This window comes from Archocentrus centrarchus, chromosome 3 (assembly GCF_007364275.1).
Source record: "Archocentrus centrarchus isolate MPI-CPG fArcCen1 chromosome 3, fArcCen1, whole genome shotgun sequence".
In the NCBI taxonomy this organism is placed as follows: Eukaryota; Metazoa; Chordata; class Actinopteri; order Cichliformes; family Cichlidae; genus Archocentrus; species Archocentrus centrarchus.
The window spans coordinates 21281757-21304256 of NC_044348.1; the positions used below are offsets into that span (position 1 = coordinate 21281757).

Consider the following 22500-nt stretch of genomic DNA (forward strand, 5'->3'; position numbering starts at 1 on the left):
TTCAATCTAAAGACATCCTGGCTAAATAAGGATGAGAGAGAGAAAAGGTTTCGACCTGAATTAAAAAAATATTACAGTGTTTCTGTTGTGCTATGGTAACCTTGCAGGTCAGGTGCATACTATATAACCATAATGTCTTCTGTGCTATGCTGCACATCAGATTACTTTTCTTTTCATATGTTTCCTCCATCTAATCTGCAAATTTTCCATTAAAAAGGGGGGAAAAGCACCCAGAACATTACAGAAGAGTTTTTATATTTTCAAAACTAACTAGCACCAGTAAATATTAAACAATTGTTAGCTATGTAAGTGTAAACATTTTATACAAATGTAGTTGAACAGAAAAGCAAAAAAAAGAAAAGAATAAATATCTGTCAATGTATGTGTGCTTTTAAGACAGTCTTTAAAATACGTGGTTCAAAATTTCCATTTCCAACAATAAAAACACACCGAAGTTTATCGTAACTGTTTATTTTTTTAAGGTTGTTGTATGCTTTCTTGGAAAGATTGTAAATCGGCAGCTTATTTATGTTTTCTCTCCACTTTCTCTTCACTTTCTATTAATGGAAACAATTTCTGAGCTGTGTTTACCACAAGAGGACTTTGTTTACCGTAAACGTCAGCGAACATTGTCTTCTTGCAGCAGGATACACAATCGTTTGGCTTTACTGTTAAAAAATGTGGGGGGTGAAAATCTGAAAATAACTAAAGGTCAAAAGCATCTTTTATAAATTATCTAAATATGTTTGTGACAGACCTCAATCTGTTGAAGCTCCTGAGAGGATTTCAGTCTCAGACATACAGCCTGACTCAGGTAGGAATCCACATCTTCTAGAGATAAGTTTGTACCTGAAAACATGCACACAAACCAAACACACAAAGGAAAATACATGGTTAGACAGTTCAATCACATCCCAGTGTGTCTTCTTTGTGGGTTAGTTTGTTTTGTCTGCTCACTGTGCATCAAGTCAACACAGAAAGAAACAATGCCGCCTGCAGAGACAAGGCAGCCCAGTTGTGTGTACAAAACAAACAAACCCTGAAGTTATTTAAATAGAAGAGCAAGAGGGGAATGTGAATGCAGCAGTGACCAGACAACAGCTACTATTGTCTGTCAGGCTGTCTGCTCATCTTTAATCATCCATTCGTCTAAAGGTCCTTCTCTAACAAGCTACTCAGACCTTCATTCATTTAAATTGCTGCCAGCCAGCGCCTGTCTAAAAATCAGTCTGAAAAGCTGCCTGTCAATTTTAGCATCTTTAAGCATTCAGCTCTGTCTCTCTGAGATGGGATAAATATGAGGAAAAAGTTACTACGAACCAAATAAGATTCAATCTCTGACTGAACTTTTGTTGTTTGAGTTGCTTTGTGTTAAATGTACTTGAAAAAGAAAAAAAAAAAGAAAGTAGTACTTGAAGTAACAACATGTTTCACAGGCATCAGAAAAAATCTGAAAACTTAAGGCAACAGTTTAGGTATTTTGTTAGAGATGCATTAATGAGCCATTTAAGTGTTTATGTTAGAGAGTTGATAAAAGGTAGTATAATTTATGTTTTGCTTTTATAATATGACGCACACACCTTTATCTCTGTTGTGTTTAAGCTCAATCAGATGACGTCACTGCAAAATACCCAAACCAAAAGCACAAACCTTGGATTCTTTCACATACGAATTAGTGATCACAGGGCTTTACAACAGGATCACAAGCAGCTCAGATTGATATAGTCTTAGATTTACAAACAAAATACAATAATAAGAGTTCTGAGGTGGATTGAGAATTGTCTCCTGAATTATTCAAAGCCTCTGGATGGTTATCAGGTCTCTTGTTGACGTAGGAGCTGAAGTTACAAAGACCAGTGTCTGTAGCTAAACTGGGCCCCCAGTGGGTGATAACGGTTACCATCAAGCCCTCATAAAACGACTCAGAACAGAGCATCAACAGGAGATGTTTGACTTTACATCACATGGTGACAAAAGAAACAAATAATTGTTGTGTATGTGTTATAGATGTAAATCCCAAATCAAAAGCTGGCTCATACGTTAAACTGTCATCAAATATATTTGGTCTTTCATTACTTTGTTTACATGAACCACCAGGTGTAGGTATTCTCCCCATTCATTTAACAGCTTAATCGGAGCCTAAGCCAAACATACACCCTGACCAACGACAACCAAAAGAAAAAGATCAATCACAGTGCAGATGTCATCATTTGCAAAATACAATGTCACCAATATTGTTTTCATGTTTTTTGGGTCTTGATTACCCAACATGACTTCAGAGAAGAGTGTACAACATGTATAACAGATAAAAAAGCACTAACCTCTATTTTTCCTATTTAAAAATAAAAATAAGTCACATTTGTTACTGATTTATTAATGTGACACAAGAAGGAATAAGACTAATAATTAAATCACTTCCACACACTCATCTTAGGTGTTTTAGGTGTCCAATTTCTGACTTGTCAACCCTTTTCACTATAATAAACTTTAAAAAAAAAAAAAAAAAACATCTCGTAGCTGTGATTTTATTGTGATTACTACCAAATAAACACTACCTGTAGGACTAAATATGTGGTCAGACAGAGAGCAGCCAGGAGAGAGTCTTCAATAACTCCACACAGCTCGGAGAACTCGGGACAGCCAAAAATTGTAAGGAAGGCCTTCAGGCGAAGAGCAGAAACCTCAGGATCAGTGCTAAACCATAACAAATCCAGACTGGGTTCATCACCTACAGATTCAAGCAAAAGAGAAAAATACTATGGGACTTTAACCATATGTAACAATATGACACAATATATCATAAATGTCTTTGATGTGTTAAACATAACCAGAACCAACTTTTTAACATGAATCTTAAAGCCATTGGTGCCTCAGGGTTAGTCTACAATGAGTTTAATTACAGAGAAAACATAATTCCCAGGAAACAGTCATTTATAACCACCAAACTCATTTTGTTGCTGCTTATATGTGAGCAATTTAATCTTAAAGTGCATAAAGCAAGATACATGGATATAGTCTGCGTTTTATCATCCCAGGGATAACAAACAAAAGAAAATCTTGTATCAGGTGGTGTAACTAAACTGAAATCAGGTTTTGTCTTATCCTGTGTCCAAAAATAAAGAGATAATTATATAAAAAAAATAACAGGTACAGTACATGAGAGGCTGAGTGGGACAGGGTGGACTATGTCAGGTTCCTTCAAAGGGTTTCCGGGGAAGACAAACCATTCCCTGATTGCTGGAAGGTCCACAGTGCTGCCTGAAACACACAATAAGTCAGCATTATGCTTGTATTGGCTTTACTCTATTTCCTCCAAAGAACATCAAAGCATTTTCCTCCTATCCACAAAAACTAACAACACAAACTCCACTGATGTGTGTGTGCTGCACAGTCTGCATGGGTGGTAATACCTTGGCCTCTCTTCTGCCGATAAATTTTTCATGTTTATGTTTACAGAATCTATGTGTATCTACCATAGACTATATATAAAAGATGGACATAGCCACTGTGAAGTCATCCAGACCCAGATGAGAGGCTGAATTGGTTTGCAAAGCTGCATCGACAGGCTGTTTATGAGCAGCACATATGCACATATCTGCTGATTAGTTTTAAGCAAGGCTTCAATAACACAGACCTAGAAACCAGTGGGTGACCTCCTGGCAACCAGTTGCTAGGGAAAATGTATTTCCTGACTGGCTGGTGAGAGGTTGCTGGCTGTCGCCGTGTGGAATCAGTTGCAAAGATGGCTCTGCACCAAAAACCTCTCCCTTGTGACCAGTGGCTGCCAGGTGCTCACCACCTCATCTCTAGACCTGTTTGATTGCACCCTAATAGAAAAATACCTGAGACTTTAACAAATCTAAATTATTTGATTATAATAAATAAATCACCCATTGCATAGTTAATGTAAAGATAATGTACTTTTATTTCTTCTGTAAAGTTATGTATTTTAACATGTCTATGGAGTCGATGGAAACTGGATCACTGTTGGAGCCAGCCTCAAATAACCATAAGAGTTTTTGGCATTTCTTATTGACTTCTTCTTCTATTCACATATGCCCCTGTTATCATATTCTGAACCATCTTACCATCATGCCCAAGCAGAAGGAGCAGACCATAGATGAATTGTCTGCAGGGCTTGTAGACAAGGGCTTGAGGCATTAACTCAGAGTCCTCCTCATCCTCCAGAGTGTTGCTACACTCAGTGACGCCCACACACAAGACAGTGTAAACCATGAAACCCTCTGCTGCTGCATGCTTCTCTCTACATGCCTGTGGAACACCACACAGTAAAGAAATATTCATTCCAGTCTGTAGGGAGTTCTAAAGAACAAATTCACATATATGACCATAACATACCTTCAAGATTTCTGGACTAACATATTTCTCAAAGGCAGAGGGAAGTGAAACGGTTTCACACAGCTTGAAAGCTTTCTGCCCAGGTAGTATGTACGAGCAAACGCCTTTCTTCAGTAGCTCTCTACTAGGACCTGAGAGATTCAGCGACTGAGGGACAAGTTCAGTTTCGTTCTCCTCTATACTCCACAAAGAGCTCACAAGCTGGGACACTGCTAGCACCACCTGCCCCTGTGGAGCACCATAATGCGGTACAGGATTGTTTTTCCTGGGAACAATAAAATGAAGAATTTTAACTATGTTGGCTCATTGTCAAACCCAAACAAAATGAGTGTTTTTCCTTGCAGATAAAAATAAAGAGTGATGGTTTGGCACCGCAAGTTGATCTGAGGCCTGTATTATGAAGAAGGGTTTGAGCTTAGTGAGGTAACTTCAGGTTTAACCCTGGGTTTTTAGGGTTACAAAGGTGATTCACGTCTCACCAGGGTACATCACCATAATAACTTGTGCTTCAGATCTAACTTGCTCTGGAGCAGGTTATATTGAACAGATCAACAGATACTAACTACTGAACATTTTTCCCTGAAAAATAGCATCATCATTCATGGAAGATCCAACGGACCTCAGCAGAAAGATACACTATATTCCCAAAAGTATTCACTCACCCACCCAAATCACTGACTTCAGGTGTTCCAATCACTTCGGTGGCCACAGGTATATATAAAAAAAAAATCAAGCACCTAGATATGAAGACTGCTTCTTCAAACATTTGTGAAAGAATGGGTCACTCTCAGGAACTTAGTGAATTCCATTGTGGTACTGTGATAGGCTGCCACCAGTTGTGAAATTTCCTCGCTACTAAATATTCCACAGTCAACTGTTAATGGTATTATAACAAAGTGGAAATGACTGGGAATGACAGCAACTCAGCCACGAAGTGGTAGGCCATGTAAAATCACAGAGTGGAGGTCAGTGGATGCTGAGACACATAGTGCACAGAGGTCGCCAACTTTCTGCAGAGTTAATCACTAAAGACCTCCAAACTTCATGTGGCCTTCAGATTAGCTCAAGAACAGTACATAGAGAGCTTCATGGAATGGGTTTCCATGGCTTAGCAGCTGTATCCAAGCCTTCCATCACAAAGCATAATGCAAAGCATCGGATGCAGTGGTGCAAAGCACGCTGCTACTGGACTCTAAAGCAGTGGAGACGTGTTCTCTGGAGTGACAAATCACACTTTTCCATCTGGACAAATTGCCAGGAAAACAGCACTTGTCAGACTGCATTGTGCCAAGTGTAAAGTTTGATGGGCTCGGCCCCTTAGTTCCAGTGAAAGGAGCTCTTAGTGCTTCATCATACCAAGACATTTTGGACAATTTCATGTTCCCAACTTTATGGGAATATCTTAGGGATGCTTTCTTCCTGTTGCAACATGACCGCACAAGAGTGCTGTGTTGCTTTCAGTCTGTATTATGTGTTTAATCGCTTCATATTTTGATAACATTATAGTTTTATCTTTTTATCCTTTGTAAAATCAGTTCCTCAGCTGCCTGTAGACTTACCCATGAAACAGGTGATATGGCCATGCCTTTCATGTGAACATGCTCATAACTAAATTGGGAAACCCTGGGATGACCACTTTCAGATGTCTGCTTAGTCTGATTGCTGATGTTAGGGTAAGGAAAGTCAGACAAGGAAAATATATCCTAAGTATGTTGAACTTGCTTCTTAGTACAGGCCTCAGGCATTAGAAAAACACACTTGAACATGCTTGTGATCTCAAAGTACACAGTTTTCAAATTTGTATATTTTTAACAGATCAGACACTGAAAAGATCTGTTAAACAAAAGCTTGGAAAATAAATTCAAGGAACTCTTTTTTTTAATATAATGAAAGGGTGCATTCTGTCACTAAATAAAGCCAACAACAAAGGTAGCATTAATTTAGCAGTGAATAAAAATAAAAAATCCAATATTTAATTAATACAGCCAATATCGACACAGATATGCACCTGTATGCTGTCATCGCATCGTTCCTGACATCCTGCATCTTCTCCTTTGACACTACATCATTGCCCAGGAGACAGGCCAACAGTGGCAGCTGGGTAACAGCCAGTCCAATGGTTTGACAAAACCTCTGTCGATCGTACATGACAGTGGTGAGGCTGTTTATCCGCAGCTTTGCCACAGACAAATAGGGGGCACTTTAGAGATAAGAGTTAAAACAAGATATTCAGATCAGACAGTTTGACCACATTTGTCAAGAAAATTAAGTTAATCTGCAGTCATGAGATGGATTTTGCAAACCTGTCATATATGATGAAGTCTGAATCCTCTCCCAGAATTCCCATGCTGCCATGCTGGCGAGCATAGCTGGCAATCTCATAGTCTGCCTCCCGCACCGAGCAAAACACCTCCTGACCCAATGACCTGTAAACAACAAAAAATAAATAAATCTGTAACTAATTCAAATCAGTCTAATGAACTGTAAGCACATTATTGACTTTATAATCACGATGCATATATTCTGTACTGTCTTGCAAACACAGACCTGAGAGCAAAGGGTGTGAATGTTGCCAGTCCTGAAGGCAGACAAAAGAGCTCTCTACCCGGCTGATCTCCATGCTCTTTGATGTGACAAAATACCTTAGAAATCTCTCCTTTCACTCTGCGTCTCCTCTTCACCTGTAGACCGTAGCAGATGTTTTTCGCACACACACAAAATTACAAGAGCAAACTAATGAAGTTCCATAATGTTTCTGAAACAAATTTTGTGACTTAGCTACCCCTTGTACTACTAGAGTGGGCAACAGTTGGTTGGTAAAAACCTGCCCACGGTGTTATTTGGTAAGGTTATTTTCTCACCCACTCTTGCCTTTTCTGCTCTTCCACTACTCCATCAAAGAAAAAGACCAGTCGGATGCCTGTGGAGGTGAATGCCTCCACCCAGCTCTTCAGGATATCCAAATATTCCTTCCACTGACCCCCACACACCCAGTCCTTACATGAATACCAGTGGCGCAGGCAGGCCATACCATCCACGACAAGTGTGGGGTCTGCAAGTGAGTGAAATAAACATGTGACGGCAGACCTGTTCAGTAACCCACAATGAAAAAGAAATACACACACATACACAGTAACAGACAAGAAATGCTCACTGTTGTGTACTGTCTACCTTGGCTCTTGCAGATGTGGGTATCCATACAGTAGTACAGTAAAACAACATGGGAAAATAAAGCAAGACTATATAAAAGTAAAAATGCTGCAGCTAGAGTACTGACAGGGACGAGAAAGAGAGAGCATATTTCTCCCATATTGGCTTCTCTTCATTGGCTCCCTGTTAAATCTACAATAGAATTTAAAATTCTTCTCCTCACATACAAGGTCTTGAATAATCAGGCCCCATCTTATCTTAAAGAACTCATAGTACCATATCACCCCAACAGAGCACTTCGCTCTCAGACTGCTGGCTTACTTGTGGTTCCTAGGATACTTAAGAGTAGAATGGGAGGCAGAGCCTTCAGCTTTCGGGCCCCTCTTCTGTGGAACCAGCTCCCAATTTGAATTCGGGAGACAGACACCCTCTCTATTTTTAAGATTAGGCTTAAAAATTTTCCTTTATCATTAAGCTTTTAGTTAGGGCTGGATAGTTAGGGCTGCTGGAGGTTTCTTCCTGTTAAAAGGGAGTTTTTCCTTCCCACTGTCGCCAAATGCTTGCTCATAGGGGGTCGTTTTGACTGTTGGGTTTTCTGTGTAATTGTAGGGTAGGTAGGGTAATGTAGGGTCTTTACCTTAAAATACAAAGCACCCTGAGGCAACTGTTTGTTGTGATTTGGCACTATATAAATAAAATTGAATTAAATTGAATTAATAATATATTTTCAAAGGAACATGAACAAAACATGTACTGTATATTTAAAAAATAAAAATACCATTGTGTCTCCACCAACTACATTGTACTGTGTTGTAATCCATTTAATAAATATGTTTATTGGCACAGCACTTACTAAATATGGGTTTAAAGAACAGTGTTACCGTTTAAACTCCTTGCATTGCATGGGCTTTGTTTACGTCTGCTCTTATGACCATTAAGTAAAGGTTTACATATGAATACCACCAGAATACAGCTAAAAATATAATAATACTATACTATTAACATTATTGTTAAGTAAGCATGTACTTCAAATTAAACTAAATATTTTTTTCTGCAGCACAGCACTGACATCAGCCCATAATTTTCACAACATATTTTCAAATACATCTATAAGTGCAATCATGATAATAACTATATTGTTACTATCACGGCACACCCTAAAATAAACATTGTGGACAGGTGAGGAGCTAAAGCAGATGTAAACAATATTTACTTGTGCACTGGTGGAGCAGAGACTACACTGAAGCAGCACTTTAATTAAACGGTATGCACCTGCCCTCTCTTTCTGTATTGATTTAGTGCTCTCTTTCTCTCATTTACTAGCTACAGTTTAATAACTATTTGATCTGTTCACTAAAGTGCATATGGATGAATTTCTATAAGTACAAATAGGATGTGGCTTCTCTAATTAGCAATACAACCACAAAAATAAAGATGCCAAGTTAAAAAACTCTAACCTAATGCAATATATCCCAATCAGATTTTGCACACAGTAGATAATATTAGGTGAGTGCTGTGGCTTATTCTGCCAGTACTATTGGAGCATGAGTCCAATCAGAAAGAGCTAACTTAAGGGGAGAGGAGCTAAAACAGCCTGTTTCACAGAGAGGATGAACTGAGCGACTGCACCAAGGTCCAGCATAAGATGAATAAGGATTCTTTTGAACTGTGAATCACGCAGATCTACTCAAGTAGAGTCCAATAATAAAAAATAAAAAATAAAGAGCTGAAAATGAGCATGATAACACAGTGGTTCGCAAAAATCTATGAAGTCTGCGTTTAAGTCCCCCACTTCTGCTACGCTCCAAAACACTCTCAAGTTGGGAACCGCTGCTTTAACAGATTGATGAAGCCACAGATTGTACACACACCTGAAAAGCTGAGAGTTGAAAAACTGTTTCCTGATATTACTGTTGCATTTTACATACTCATGCACAACTACGGAGAATCATGAACTTCTGGGAGGTCTACTAATATTACCATCTCATGAATGACACAGAGCCACCGTCACACTGGCTGCACACAGAAATAAACTCAACTGCTGGGGTGAGCTGCGGTTGTGGAGGCCTGCAGCTGCCTGGCCATCTCTCTCAGATTCACTGTCACACAGGCTTCCGGACAGCAGCGGTCCATAAAGTGCTGAAGACCCTTCACACCCATTCCTACTGAGCGGAAATACACAGAGAGGGACGGGAAGAGAAATTTCACTTCGCGTCTTTCTAAACAACTTATATTTTAACTTTGGACGGGGTGAATCTGTTTCAGTGTCACATTGTCACTGCGGGAAGACAAACACAAAGTAACAGTTTTTATTTATTGTTATTTTTTTCGGGATTTCATATCAACGACAACAGACGTGCATGCTAACTGTTAGCTTTATTTTTAGTGGATGAACTCATTTCTTCCGAGTTAGCCGCGGTTCCTGTCCTTACCAACAAACCCGTGTGATAATAAGATACGTCTGTGAATACTAATACCCCAGTATTGCTTCACATGGCAAAAACTCACTGTGAAATATCGCTGGACTCGAGCAGCATTGGTCCCTGCCGTGTTTACTTGGTGTAAATTTAAATTACTTCCTATAATCTACGCGTGGCGTCATCACGTTGCAAAACAAAACCCACGTGCTCAGCGCATGGAGCCCACCAACACCACTATGCGTTCATTAAAACAAAGAGTGTGCAGAGACACAAATAAAAATGTGACACGGTCCTTCAAGGTAGTGACCATCCTGAGATGTCATGAATGAGAATGAGCCTTTGTGTTTGTGTGGGCTCCTAAGACTTTACTCCAGGCCAGGATCAGAGAAGGGCTAATTGCCCTCCTGGAGAGTGGGCAGTTTTGTTTTTCTGTGAGCCTTTAGGTCTACCTTCTCCACACAAAGCACCCCCGGTACCTTCCACCCTATTGTCTGAGCAAAGCGGGGATAAAAGAAAGGGACATATGCTGGCCGTCAGTGCAGCTGTCAGCATCTGTGCTCTCCAGCCAGATGCTCTGTGGACTGAGAGGACAATAATCCACCCCACCCTTCCCAAACAACTCATCTTCAAGTAGGGAGGAGCTGTGTTGTAAATCTGCCCACTCTCATTTGCAATCACCCACTGGAGAGTTATGACCTTTGGGCTTGTGAAAGCTTTTTGATGTCACCCAGAACTTGGCCTTCAGGCTCTGGGCACCTTTCCCAAGCACACCTGGAGCTAAAACAACCCCACTATCCTTTTTCTCTTCTTATTTATCTAAAGTCTGTAGCTTTTTTGCTGTAGATCATTTTTCAAAACTGCTGAACCTTTTCATCTTTTAAATGTCTGAACGGATTAAAGCACTAGTTAAAAGATAAGCCATGTTTTTAGATTGAATTATATGAATATTTTTCAGTGGTTTTGGATCAATTGAAAAAAGATAGTTGGGACCCGCTATGGTTTGTTTGTACCACTGAGACTGCAACCAATATTTATTTTCACTGGAGATAATTCATATACATTAGTTGACCAAAAAAAAAAAAAATAGCTTCCCAATTGCTTCAGCATACCAAAACCCAAAAGGTACGATGTTTACTATCATAGAAGAGCACAGAAATGAGAAAATATAAATATAAATATTTTTAAGAAGCTGTAACACACGGAGATCTGGTAGGACTTCTACTAACTATGGGTTTGAAGAAAGGTTTTACCTTTTAAACTCTCAGCATTGCACAGGCTTAGTTTTGGTCTATTATTAAGACCATAACCAACAGTTAACACTACACAGTTGACATTGTTGTTTAAAAAAATGTATTTAAATTAAAACTAAATCTTTTTTTTCTGCAGAAGGATTCACAATACTGTCATCAACCCATAATTTTCACAACAGTTTACCAAATCATCTAGAAATTAGGAGCATGGTGTAATTTAACTATATTGTTATTATTGTGACATGACGTGAAGTAAGCACAGTGGCCAGGTGTAAACATTATTTTCTTGTGCACTGGTAGAGCAGAGCCTGTGCTGAAGCAGCACTTTGATTCAGGTTGTCTGTTGTCCACTCTTTCTATGATTTTAGCTCTCTCGTTCTCGCTCTCGCTGTTGTTTATGAGCTTTACCTTAATGTGGCCAATCTAATTATCCAAACAACCATAAAAGTCACTAAACCTAAAAAAAAAAACTTGATGTGCTAACAAATCTGACTCGTACTAATATCACATGGTTACTGTGGTTTATTCTGTCTTCACTGTGGGTTTGAACGAATGAGGAAATTTGAGTAGACCTTTTCTACTTTTCCTTTTTTCTCATATGTATACTGTTCCTGTTACTGTTGTGGACTAAGAGGACTATAATCTACCTTTCCCAACCAACTGACAGTCTTTTTTTACCAATTCTGACATTTTCTTTTCACTTAATTTGGATTGTCACAACAGATAATCCCCTGGTTCATATTTGACTTTCTCGGGACTGCAGTATCCAAATCATGATACCAGAAATAAATAGACAGGTAGATAATAATGCAGAAACCAGCCCAGAAAACAGGCTTATATAATCCTGCATCACATTGTCAGCACACAGTGTTTTGGACCTGTTGCTTGTAGTTGGATTATTTCAGCTACCTCCTTCTCTTCCATGTCCTTCCCTTTAAGTTCCTCCCCTCTTATTCCCTCTCCCCCTGCCTTCCCCCCTCTCCTGACCACAGCTTGACTCAGGAGAAACAGAGGCAGATGTTCCAGGAGCGCACAACTGCTCCCCCCTCCCCAACACCTCCCATTTGTACTGGATCAGCAGTTAACCCCCGGAAAGAATTGACCATACAAGCACGCACACACTCGTACAAAGAACACCGCTGGCCAAATCTATACAGGCTCAACAGTTGTCCAACTGAATGAACAAAACACACACACACACACACACACACACACACACACACACACACACACACACACACACACACACACACACACTGTGCTGTCCAGATCCCCTCAGGGTCTCTGATAGTCGCCATTCTAGGGTCACGCCTGGTGTCAGTGTCCAGGGCTCATGGTCTCTGTGGGCAGCTGGCCTGGCTAATCCTGCTGCTGCTGGAGGGTGCTTCTCAAACTAAAGGCGAACTCCCCCTCTCGGGGATTGGGGTGGGTTAGTGTTCACTTTGTTCAAACTGCAAGAGGGGTTGTTTGTTTGTTTGGTTGCTTTTTATAAATCAAATGTTAAATCAAACATAAGACCATTAAACACCAGCATGCATTGTCCCATTTCTGCCTGCTCTTCAGGAGCAGATTTATTTTTAACTCAGTTTGTGGTCAAGCATATGATCTAAACAGCAAATTTTCTTTGTACAATTATGCAAATCTAGAAATTGTGTTCAATGTAATGAAAAAGACATTTTTTTTTAAAAATCTGAAGTTCAGTAATATATTATAAAAATTATTTTAGTGTTAATGAAATGTTCACATAAGAAAATGTCTTCAATTTTCTTGTTTAATCCAAGCAACAATCCAAAAACATAAACTAGAACATATCTTATCTAGGCCATCCATCCCATTTGCTTCCCCTTATCCTTTTGTTTACTTTTATTATTATTATTATTATTATTATTATTATGAATTTTGTATGGTTAGTATTACTGTTACTGAGAGACTCTATCTATCTATCTATCTATCTATCTATCTATCTATCTGTGATGAATTCTGATTTCTATAACTGGCCAGACCAAAGGCTGCCATGCTGCATGTGCAGGAGTGTGTGCATTAGTGTTTGGGTGTTTGTGTGATGGTGATGATGTGGAGGTTCCCACGACGGCCATCCATCCATCCATTTCTTGGCATACGCGCGCGCGTACACACGCACATGCACAGGCCATATGGCCACCTCATACCCGTTGCATGCCTACGCTGTGATTTGGCCCTGAGAGCATGCAGTTTCACCTGCGGAGGCATTTGTCCTCCTCTGTGCAAGAGTAATGAGAGAACTGAAGGAGTGAGACATGGAAGGGTGGCGGAGAGATGGGGGCAGATGAGGAGATGTAGAGGGAGAAATTAGGAGACTGCACAGAGAGGTAGAGATGAGGGAAGCCATTTGGTAGTTGGTTGGTGTTGTGGTGTTTGGTGAGCAGATGGCCGGGCTCGAGGAGGGGCGTGCCTTGTCCTCGCGACCCTTCACAAATCACACGGTTCTCCCCCGAGGGGCTCGCGACTCGCTGTTCAATAGGAATCAATGGGAATTACTTCGCAAGAGAAAAGGATGAATGGGCGGCGGGGCGCGAGACCTATTCCTTTGTTGTTCCACTATGTGTCACGGAGCTCCTGCTCACGCGCGCGCACACAAACACACACACACACACACACACACACACACACACACACACACACACACACACACACACACACACACACACACACTGTCAAACACAAACACACATAGACAACAGGAAAGCACTTCAGTTAAACAATCGACCTCCAGTTAAACTATTTTTTAACCCCACACGTACACGCGTGCACGCACAAGCACGTACACACAAAGGGGGATCAGAGGAGGGAGGAGTTTCTACTTTCTGCAGTTTCCTTAAGACACAATTAGAGAACCTCTTGGCATAAATTATGTTTTAGGGTAAAACGTCGTCTTGATGCTGGTGAACGAGGGAGGGGGTCACTTTCCATCTCACCATGCTTTTCAGTCACGCTTTGCTGGCGTAATCGGAAAATGTGTGCCATGTCATGGTGATGAATGACTGATAGTATATTGGCCTGATACAGAAGCAAAGACAGAGCACCGGGGACCTCTGAAAGTCGGGATGAGCGTAAATAAAAGCCCTGGAGAGGGCGGATTTTACGCCACGCCACATAGACGCATCACAGACTATTAAATGGGGTTGAAATCAACTGGTTAAATGAAATGAGCAGCTCGAGCAGCGTCCTGCAGCTAAACACACATACGGGTATGTGGAAAGACTGTGGCAGGCAAGGATAATAGCGTTAAAGCTTAAGGTTAAAGGCCTTTCAATCAGTTTCAAGGGGTGGAAAGAGCACATCGTGGACACGCAACCACATTAGACATCTATACACTGAGCCAGAGGAAAGAACCAAGCAGGGTCATCAAGACTGTGCGGTGATGGGACTGCGGCGCTCATGCACCAGCTTGTCAGCGCTGTATGTGTTGACATGACAGGCCGAAAGTTGTGCATATGTTATCTGTGGAGTGTGAATGAAGGCCTTGTTTGTAGACCGCAGCAAACCAAAGCAGTAATGATATGCAGACGGAGTAGCTTCAATTAGAGTTTTTAATTAAGCCCCCCTCGCCCAACCTCCTAGTGCGCGCGCCCTTGTGTGTGTGCGTGCGCGCGCTGCTGTGTGTAAACATTAGAAGAGGCATAAGACTGCTGCTCCAACGCAATTCAAAAGGCATTTATCTGAATCTTTGCTTTTATGTGTTAAGTTGACATGAGTGGCACAAAAACCCAATTAACTGTTCTGTCCAATCAGCCAAAAAGTGACTTGACTACAGTCTAAGCAAACATATTAGACATTAAAAAACACATAGAAACATTGAAAATCACTTTTTTTGGCACAACAGCTGTCTTTGCAGCCTTTCATTTCCTTTGTATGAACAACATATGTATATTCAAACTTACTTAAAAATTAGCTTACTTACGTGTTACTTTCCTGTAGGTTTTTAGTATATAAGACAATAATAACTTAGCATAGAATCACAGCACAGTTGGAAATTTGCATTTAGGCCTAATGAAGGCTTACTAATGTCTCCAGTTACTTCGCAGCCAGAGATAAGCTCAGAATAAATCACGTCAACAAGTGCGCATTCTTGCCCACATTTTTCTGCGGCTATACACACATATGCAAATCAGACAGTGGACCCTTGTCATGTTGCCACATTGGAATATATATAATATAATTTCTTGGACTTGTATTTCAGGCGTAGGGTAGTAGTCTGCAGGATTTGCTATAATGTAACTGTATTTAGGTAATGTGATATTTCATTATCAAACATATTGTAAGATTACTGTTTATGCACATGACCATGCTTTCCTCTCTCTCTCTCCCTCGCTCTCTCTCTGGTGCTGTATTATTGTGGGAGAGCAGGTGCTGCCGTCCCAATTACCATACAGCTGAAAGCACAAAGAGAAAAAAAAACTTTACTCCTACTATGACTCCCCTCCGCCTCATCCTCCCCCTCCTTCTCCCCACAAAGTCCTTTAATGACAGCCACGCGAGTGACACACCACCAAGTCTTTTTTTTTTTTTTTAACTGTCTCTACCAAAGAGCAAGTAAGGGAAATACACAGGCATGCCTTCAACACTGTTAAGGTGTACTGGCCTGCAGTCACTGTGCGTATTTTCATGTGCACTCGCAGATTTTTTTTTTTTAACTGTCCTGTGCCTAAAGCTGGTCATCATCCACTCACAGTGGTTCAAAACCTATTAAAAGTTGGAGGAAATTGATTTTATTTATTGGAAAAGTGTAATGAGTGCAAATTAAGCTCCTTCTTCGCATTATATTGAATGCTGTTTCAAAGAAAACACAGATCAGTCACAGCATTTTTGTCAAGATGGGGGTTATTGATGTATGCAGTTTATTGCACTTAGTGTAAGAAAACAGCAGCAATGTTTTTATAGTGAGTGCGCAAGTGGAGAGAAAGGTTGTAGGTCTTTAGGCCAAGACATAAAGATAAAATAATAAGGACAGATCGACTTGTTTTGGGGGTGTGGCATTGTGAAAACCACGGCAGGGGGAACACCATAGGAATGCAGCGGAGCAGATGGTCGTTGTAACGCAGTTGGGACGGCTGGCCATGCAAGGAACGGGCCAGGCCAAGCCTTTACCATAGCCCCCAAATCTGAGAGGCCACCGTCAGAGTGGCTGCACCATGTGTATAAATCTCTTGATGGAGTAGAGGATTTTATGCAGAGGTTGAAGAATTTGTCGGAATGTAAATGGGCCCTGTGTGTCGCAGAGGAGGGAGGCATCGGGGGAAGCAAGGGGTTGTTGCACATTTAACAGCTCACTAGCCATTTGGTCCATCCCTTTGAGAGAAAGAGAGGAGGAGGGCGGGTTTAGAAAAGTTGTGTGCACCCCCTACCTCCCTCTTCCCTTTCTTTGTGATGGCCCCTGGGCGGACTTGTGGTGGTGATGGAGGGAGGGGAAGAAGAGGAGCAGAGGGGCTCATTTGCATCTTATTACCCTTCGCCTACTGGCCCCGTATAAAACCCTGCACAGGGCAGGAGACCCATCAGACATACGCACTGCCACACCAAGGGAAACAGAGAGGAGCGGAGATTTGTTTTCTGTGTTTAGGATCAGCATATCATGAGGAATCAAGTGGAAAAATAAACAAGCCTGTCAAGAGCTGCTTCTTCACCGATTGATTGGAATTAACTCTTTCCATCGGGGATTTCATTCACGTTTCTTCGAGTGGATCACTCTGCTGGGGATTACTTTACACTGCAAGTCTCTCTGTCAAAAACTTTCGCAGCTCACTGGAAAATATAGAGGCGGAAGACAGACGCACCAAAGGAAAAGTTTCACTTCATCTTCCCTCCTGCCCGCCTAAAACTCACCTTGACCGCGAGACACTGGAAAGCTTTTATAGCACTTTCTCCATGAGTGTTTGAGCCGGGCTACACGGACCTGCGGAGCTTTCACTAGTTTTTGAGGGGCTGTCAACACAATGGGACGCCTGTGTCTGCTCCTGGTTGTCAGTCTCACCGTACTCACCTGCCAGGTAGGTCCGATGAGCGCAAGCTTTGACATTAAATGTTATTAAAATACTCTGCACATATTTTGAATGCAAACAGCTTAAAAGCGATGCCCAAGGGTCCTGCCTCAAACACACTGTATGGATTGATTGCTTGATTGATTGATTTTTGATTGATTACGTATGTATGTGTTATAGGTTTTGTGCTCGGGCGTGTTTGAGCTGAAGTTGCAGGAGTTCCTCAACAAGAAGGGGATAACGGGGAATGCCAACTGCTGCCCCAGAGGCTCCGCTCACCTGCAGGGCCAGCAGCAGTGTGAGTGCAAGACTTTTTTTCGAGTCTGTCTGAAGCATTATCAGGCCAACGTCTCCCCAGAGCCTCCCTGCACGTATGGGGGCACTGTGACACCCGTCCTCGGCTCCAACTCCTTCCAGGTGCCGGAGACCAACGCGGACAGCTTCACCAATCCGATCCGCTTTTCCTTCGGCTTCACATGGCCAGTAAGTATTAGTAGACATATTATGGGGAATGTTATTAATAATATTGTGAAACAACACTTAATGATAAGCTGCAGTCCAAAGCGCTATTTTAATTTTTTTTTTTTTTTTGCATTTCTTGGCTTTTTGGCTACAAAGCGTCAACTTTCTCTGTGGTAATTAATGCATTTAATTTTTTTAAATTCAGTTCGTAGTTTTGGAATAATATCTGCGCCATAAACGTTAATTGAGTAATGAAGGCCACTGACAGACCGTTTTTTTTTTCTTATTCCAGTGAGATATATTAGCTTTGAAGAGTGCAAAATGCAACAGATGCTCCTAAACTCAACACTTGTGAGGGTCTTTGTCAGCAGTGTGTGAGAGGGGCTATTGTAGTATTTCTGTGCTCTTTGGTAGGATAAAACAGGGAGGGGAGGAGGGTGTGTGTGTGTGTGTGTGTGTGTGTGAGAGAGAGTGAGTGAGAGAGACAGAAAGAAGAGAGGGGGTGTTCACCAAAAGCTTCTCTCCTCCGACCAGTCGTGGTGGGAAATTTAACATCCTCTAAGTTGGCACATCATTGGCAGCACAGCGTGAAATTCCGCCTCGTTTGGTTTTACAGCGGTGTCAGAGTGTGATATGGGCAGGGGTGTGAAAAGGGGAGCAGGTAGCAGGCCTTATTAGGCGCCTAATCAACACGAGAATTAGGCTGTGAAGTTTATTGGGAGGCCTCCTAATGGCCCGCTGCTGCTCTGGAGGGAGGGAGGCCTGTAGGCTAAGCAGCTGTTGATTCTCTCTGTCTCTCCTCAGGGGACGTTTTCACTGATCATTGAAGCTCTGCACACTGACTCCCTGGACGACCTGACAACAGGTGGGTGACAGCCAGAAGAAGCAGTAGTGTAACTCAAAGACAGAGCAGAAGGCTTATAGTGGCCCGGTTTTCTTTCAGATGAGTGTTTTTCTGCTCTGTACTCAGTCATATTTTCTCCTTTGGTAACACTTAACTTTTTTACGCACACATTTTCTCTTAAAAGCAAATAACAGTTGATTATCACTACACATCTTCTGATTATTGCTCCAGAAACAGCTAAAATGACATCATAATGAGCCAAATGTCCAATGTGTTTTTGATTGAGCAGTCACTTTCTTGTATAAAACCCTGGGGTTGTGTACATAATAGCACATTTTTCTGTGTAGATTAACTTGTCTCATGATGATTAACATGGTGAGATTTACTTTTGTCATCTTTAAGTCGTCCTCTTATCATTGCATTAAGGATGACTAACTGAGCGCAGCACAGGAAAGTGTGTGTGTGTGGTTTTATGGTGTGCTCTGTCTCTATTTGGAAAACACAGTTCACAAAAGAGGCATTGTTGCAATTCAGACAGCAGATTTTACCCCTTGGCCTTTTTATTTTTCACAGTATAACAGCCTCATATTCAAAAACATGTGTGAATGACAGGGTCCTACTCTGTCCTAGTCTCAGCAGAACACCGATGCTTCATAACAGTAGCAACAGATGACCCATAACAAGCTGTACAATTCACTTTTTCAGACAATCCAGAGCGTCTGATCAGCAGGATCGCTACTCAGCGTCACCTCAGTGTGGGAGAAGAGTGGTTCAGTGACGTGCAGACAGCTGGCAAGACGGAGCTACGATATGCCTACCGCTTCCTATGTGATGAGCACTACTACGGCGAAGGCTGCTCTGTTTTTTGCCGGCCGCGAGACGATGCTTTTGGACACTTCACTTGCGGCGAGCGTGGAGAGATCATATGCAACTCTGGCTGGAAGGGACAGTACTGCACTGAACGTGAGTGGGTTTGCTTTTTATCCAGCGATGTCACTTACTCTGTATGGAGCACTGTGAGGACTGGCCATAAATGGGAGATAAAATTAGCACACCCAAATGTCTTCTGGTTGGTGGTAATGCAGTAGTTAATATTTAAATCCACTGGCAGCTGCTTAGATAAGCTGAAGGAGTGGCACAGTCATTAGCAGCAGGATCAGGCACTTTGTTTACACAAAGTGCCTGATCCCAAAATACTGCCTCACAAGTAATGCCTGTTTACACTAGTTCAGGCTTAGACTGGAATCACTACCATCTTAAAAAAAATTGTTATTTAACTGTCAAAACTACAGAGGTAAAGGCTTTGAGGGTTTTGAGTTTCTACAGTTTATAAACCACTTTTCAAAGTTAATTTCCCCAACAGTCATTTGCCTCTCTTTATTGTTTAGGGACTTTTTCCACCTCATAATGCGGGGCCCGTGTGCAACAGGCGTCAGTTAGTTATCCCATAGCACCAGAGGCCTCCATTCTAATAAGCCGCAGTGGCTCCTCAGTAATTCACACGCCGCGTGCCTTCCATTAGACCACTGGGGCCTCCTCGCCCAAAACCTCCTCCCCGATTGGCCAAGTGGGGGTCCTGTATTGTTGTGGCTCAGGCTGGTGATTGGCCGAGCGCGGTTGTGCATTGTTGTGGAGGGGGCAGCTGCTCGGTGAGAGGAGACAATGGAGCAGCTGTCTGGTGGTTAGCTCCACACAGACCAGCTGGCCCTTGGGGGAGGAGGTGGAGGAGGAGGAGGGGAGTGAGGAGAGACAGGATGAGCAGAAGAGGGAAAAGAGAGGAGAGGAAGATGAGAGGAGGGGATAGGTGGATGGGAGAGTAAGGCAGGAAAAAAGAGGATCAGAAAGAAGAGGGAGGGATATGGAAGGAGAGGGGCCGAGGGTGAGAAAAAGGACTTCTGACCCACAGTCAAGGGGAGAAAGGAGGCTTTGTGTGGGAGGCTTTTGTATGGGAGAACAACCATGTTAAAAGAGAGGGCTTGTTGGCTGCATCCCCCCATTTGGTGACCAAAACTGATGTAGCTCCTTATGTGGCTGTTAAGGCCAAACGGTAGCATTTTTAGCAACATTTGAAGCAATGAAGAAACCAGCAAATGTCAGCCTGTTCACAAGAATGACCCAGTGACACCACTTACCCTCTACATTTTATTCTCTTCCATTAGAAGAACTAAGTTTGCTCCAGAGGGCCTTTAACCATAAAAACTGGTGAAGTAAGCCTCTTATTACTAGAGAATAAAGAGGCTCTAAATAGATGTCTGACCACGTGAACATATTTGGTAGACAAACAGGACACCAGACAAATTGAATGACCCACCAAATACATAAGAAGACCCGAGGGCCAACAAGACAGTCAGGCGAGCTGCCAGCAGCTTGAAAGGGATTCACGTGAACTGAAAATTGATGGAATGCAAACCCACCTCATTTCCAGTGGTTCACCTGACCACGTTTGTTTCCTTTCTGCAGCAATCTGCCTTCCAGGATGTGATGAAGAACATGGCTTTTGTGATAAACCAGGAGAGTGCAAGTAAGTCAGGAAAAGTTGTTGTAGGCTTCCATGACATTTAGCAGTCTTCCAATATATTTTCTTTCGCTTCTATCAGTATTAAATAATTGTTGTGTTCTCAGGTGTCGTGTGGGCTTTAGCGGGCGTTATTGTGATGACTGCATCCGTTACCCAGGCTGCCTTCACGGTACCTGCCAACAGCCTTGGCAGTGTAACTGCCAGGAGGGGTGGGGTGGGCTTTTCTGCAACCAGGGTGAGTTTACTGACAGATTTACTACATGCTTGTTCCCCTCTTGGACCCTCTTTGCTTCATATGTAAACTATATTGTTTGTAATTGTTGGTTATTATTGGTGTTTCCAGATCTGAACTACTGTACACACCACAAACCCTGTCTTAATGGAGCCACTTGCACCAACACTGGCCAGGGCAGCTACACTTGCTCCTGCCTACCTGGATACACAGGTGCAAGCTGCGAGATTCAAGTCAGCGAATGTTCTGGAAGTCCATGTCGCAACGGAGGCAGCTGCACTGTGAGTATCACAGGAGAGGAAGAGAGAGAAAGAGAGCTATGTGGAAACAAGAAACCTGTGTGTAACCACTGTTTACATTCTTTCCAATAAAGGACAGTGACAATGGATATAAGTGCACCTGCCCACCTGGTTTTTATGGCAACAACTGTGAGTTAAGCGCCAACACATGTGCAGATGGGCCTTGCTTCAATGGTGGACACTGTGCTGACAATCCTGAAGGTGGCTACTTCTGTCAGTGCCCGACAGGATACGCTGGCTTCAACTGCGAGAAGAAAATTGACCACTGCTCGTCCAACCCTTGTTTAAATGGTACAGTCAGTATTTATAACTTCACCTATACCTAAAATTAAACCAAGGCTTAAAATATCCAGAGACTAATCCTTGATTTTTCTCTTAATCCCTCTCCCCTCTGCAGGGGCAGAATGTGTGGACCTGGTGAACTCCTACCTTTGTCAGTGTCCTGAAGGGTTTTCAGGGCCTAACTGTGAGGAAAGCAGCAGCAGCAGCATCTCTGGGTATTGTCTATCCTTTCCTTGTCAGAACGGTGGGACATGCCAGGAGGCAGGGAATGGCTACACCTGTAGTTGCCCTCCAGGTATGACAGCTCTCAACAAATTACTTATTGTTTACATGAGATTTTTTTTTGCATTTTAGTATACTTTTCTCAGATTCCTAAATCCTATTATTTTTTTCAGGTTATACTGGCAAAAACTGCAGCTCACCTGTCTCCCGCTGCTATCACAACCCCTGTCACAATGGAGCCACCTGCCATGAGCGCGGTGGTCGCTATATGTGTGCTTGTGTGCCCGGCTATGGCGGTCATAACTGCCAGTTCCTCTTACCAGAGATTCCCAGGGGTCAGCCAGTTGTGGATGGCCCTGATCGAATATATTCAGGAAGCGAAAATCCTGATGATGTGGAGGACGACGACGATGGTATATTCCCCTGGGCGGCCGTGTGCGCTGGT

At 42.2% G+C, this 22500-nt stretch overlaps 2 protein-coding genes across 2 annotated transcripts in view; one reads left to right on the plus strand and one right to left on the minus strand.

Annotated features, from left to right (window-relative positions):
* The window catches only part of fam120b (family with sequence similarity 120 member B), a 27780-nt gene extending 17699 nt beyond the window's left edge, over nt 1–10081 (minus strand). The window contains exons 1-10 of the mRNA XM_030723031.1: nt 10018–10081; nt 9549–9674; nt 7221–7411; nt 6907–7040; nt 6663–6785; nt 6368–6559; nt 4360–4624; nt 4089–4272; nt 3157–3258; nt 2556–2728 (exon numbers count right to left, since the gene is read on the minus strand). Of these exons, the coding sequence (XP_030578891.1) occupies nt 2556–2728; nt 3157–3258; nt 4089–4272; nt 4360–4624; nt 6368–6559; nt 6663–6785; nt 6907–7040; nt 7221–7411; nt 9549–9669 (1485 nt within the window). The 5' untranslated portion in view covers nt 9670–9674; nt 10018–10081. The remainder of the gene's footprint in view (nt 1–2555; nt 2729–3156; nt 3259–4088; nt 4273–4359; nt 4625–6367; nt 6560–6662; nt 6786–6906; nt 7041–7220; nt 7412–9548; nt 9675–10017) is intronic.
* A 6652-nt stretch (nt 10082–16733) lies between these two features.
* Nucleotides 16734–22500, plus strand: part of dldh (dihydrolipoamide dehydrogenase) — an 8377-nt gene continuing 2610 nt past the window's right edge. Inside the window, exons 1-10 of the mRNA XM_030722820.1 lie at nt 16734–17205; nt 17377–17679; nt 18463–18523; nt 19208–19465; nt 20963–21023; nt 21125–21255; nt 21364–21533; nt 21626–21842; nt 21949–22128; nt 22229–22500. The exon at nt 22229–22500 is cut by the window's right edge and continues 455 nt beyond it. Of these exons, the coding sequence (XP_030578680.1) occupies nt 17152–17205; nt 17377–17679; nt 18463–18523; nt 19208–19465; nt 20963–21023; nt 21125–21255; nt 21364–21533; nt 21626–21842; nt 21949–22128; nt 22229–22500 (1707 nt within the window). The 5' untranslated portion in view covers nt 16734–17151. The remainder of the gene's footprint in view (nt 17206–17376; nt 17680–18462; nt 18524–19207; nt 19466–20962; nt 21024–21124; nt 21256–21363; nt 21534–21625; nt 21843–21948; nt 22129–22228) is intronic.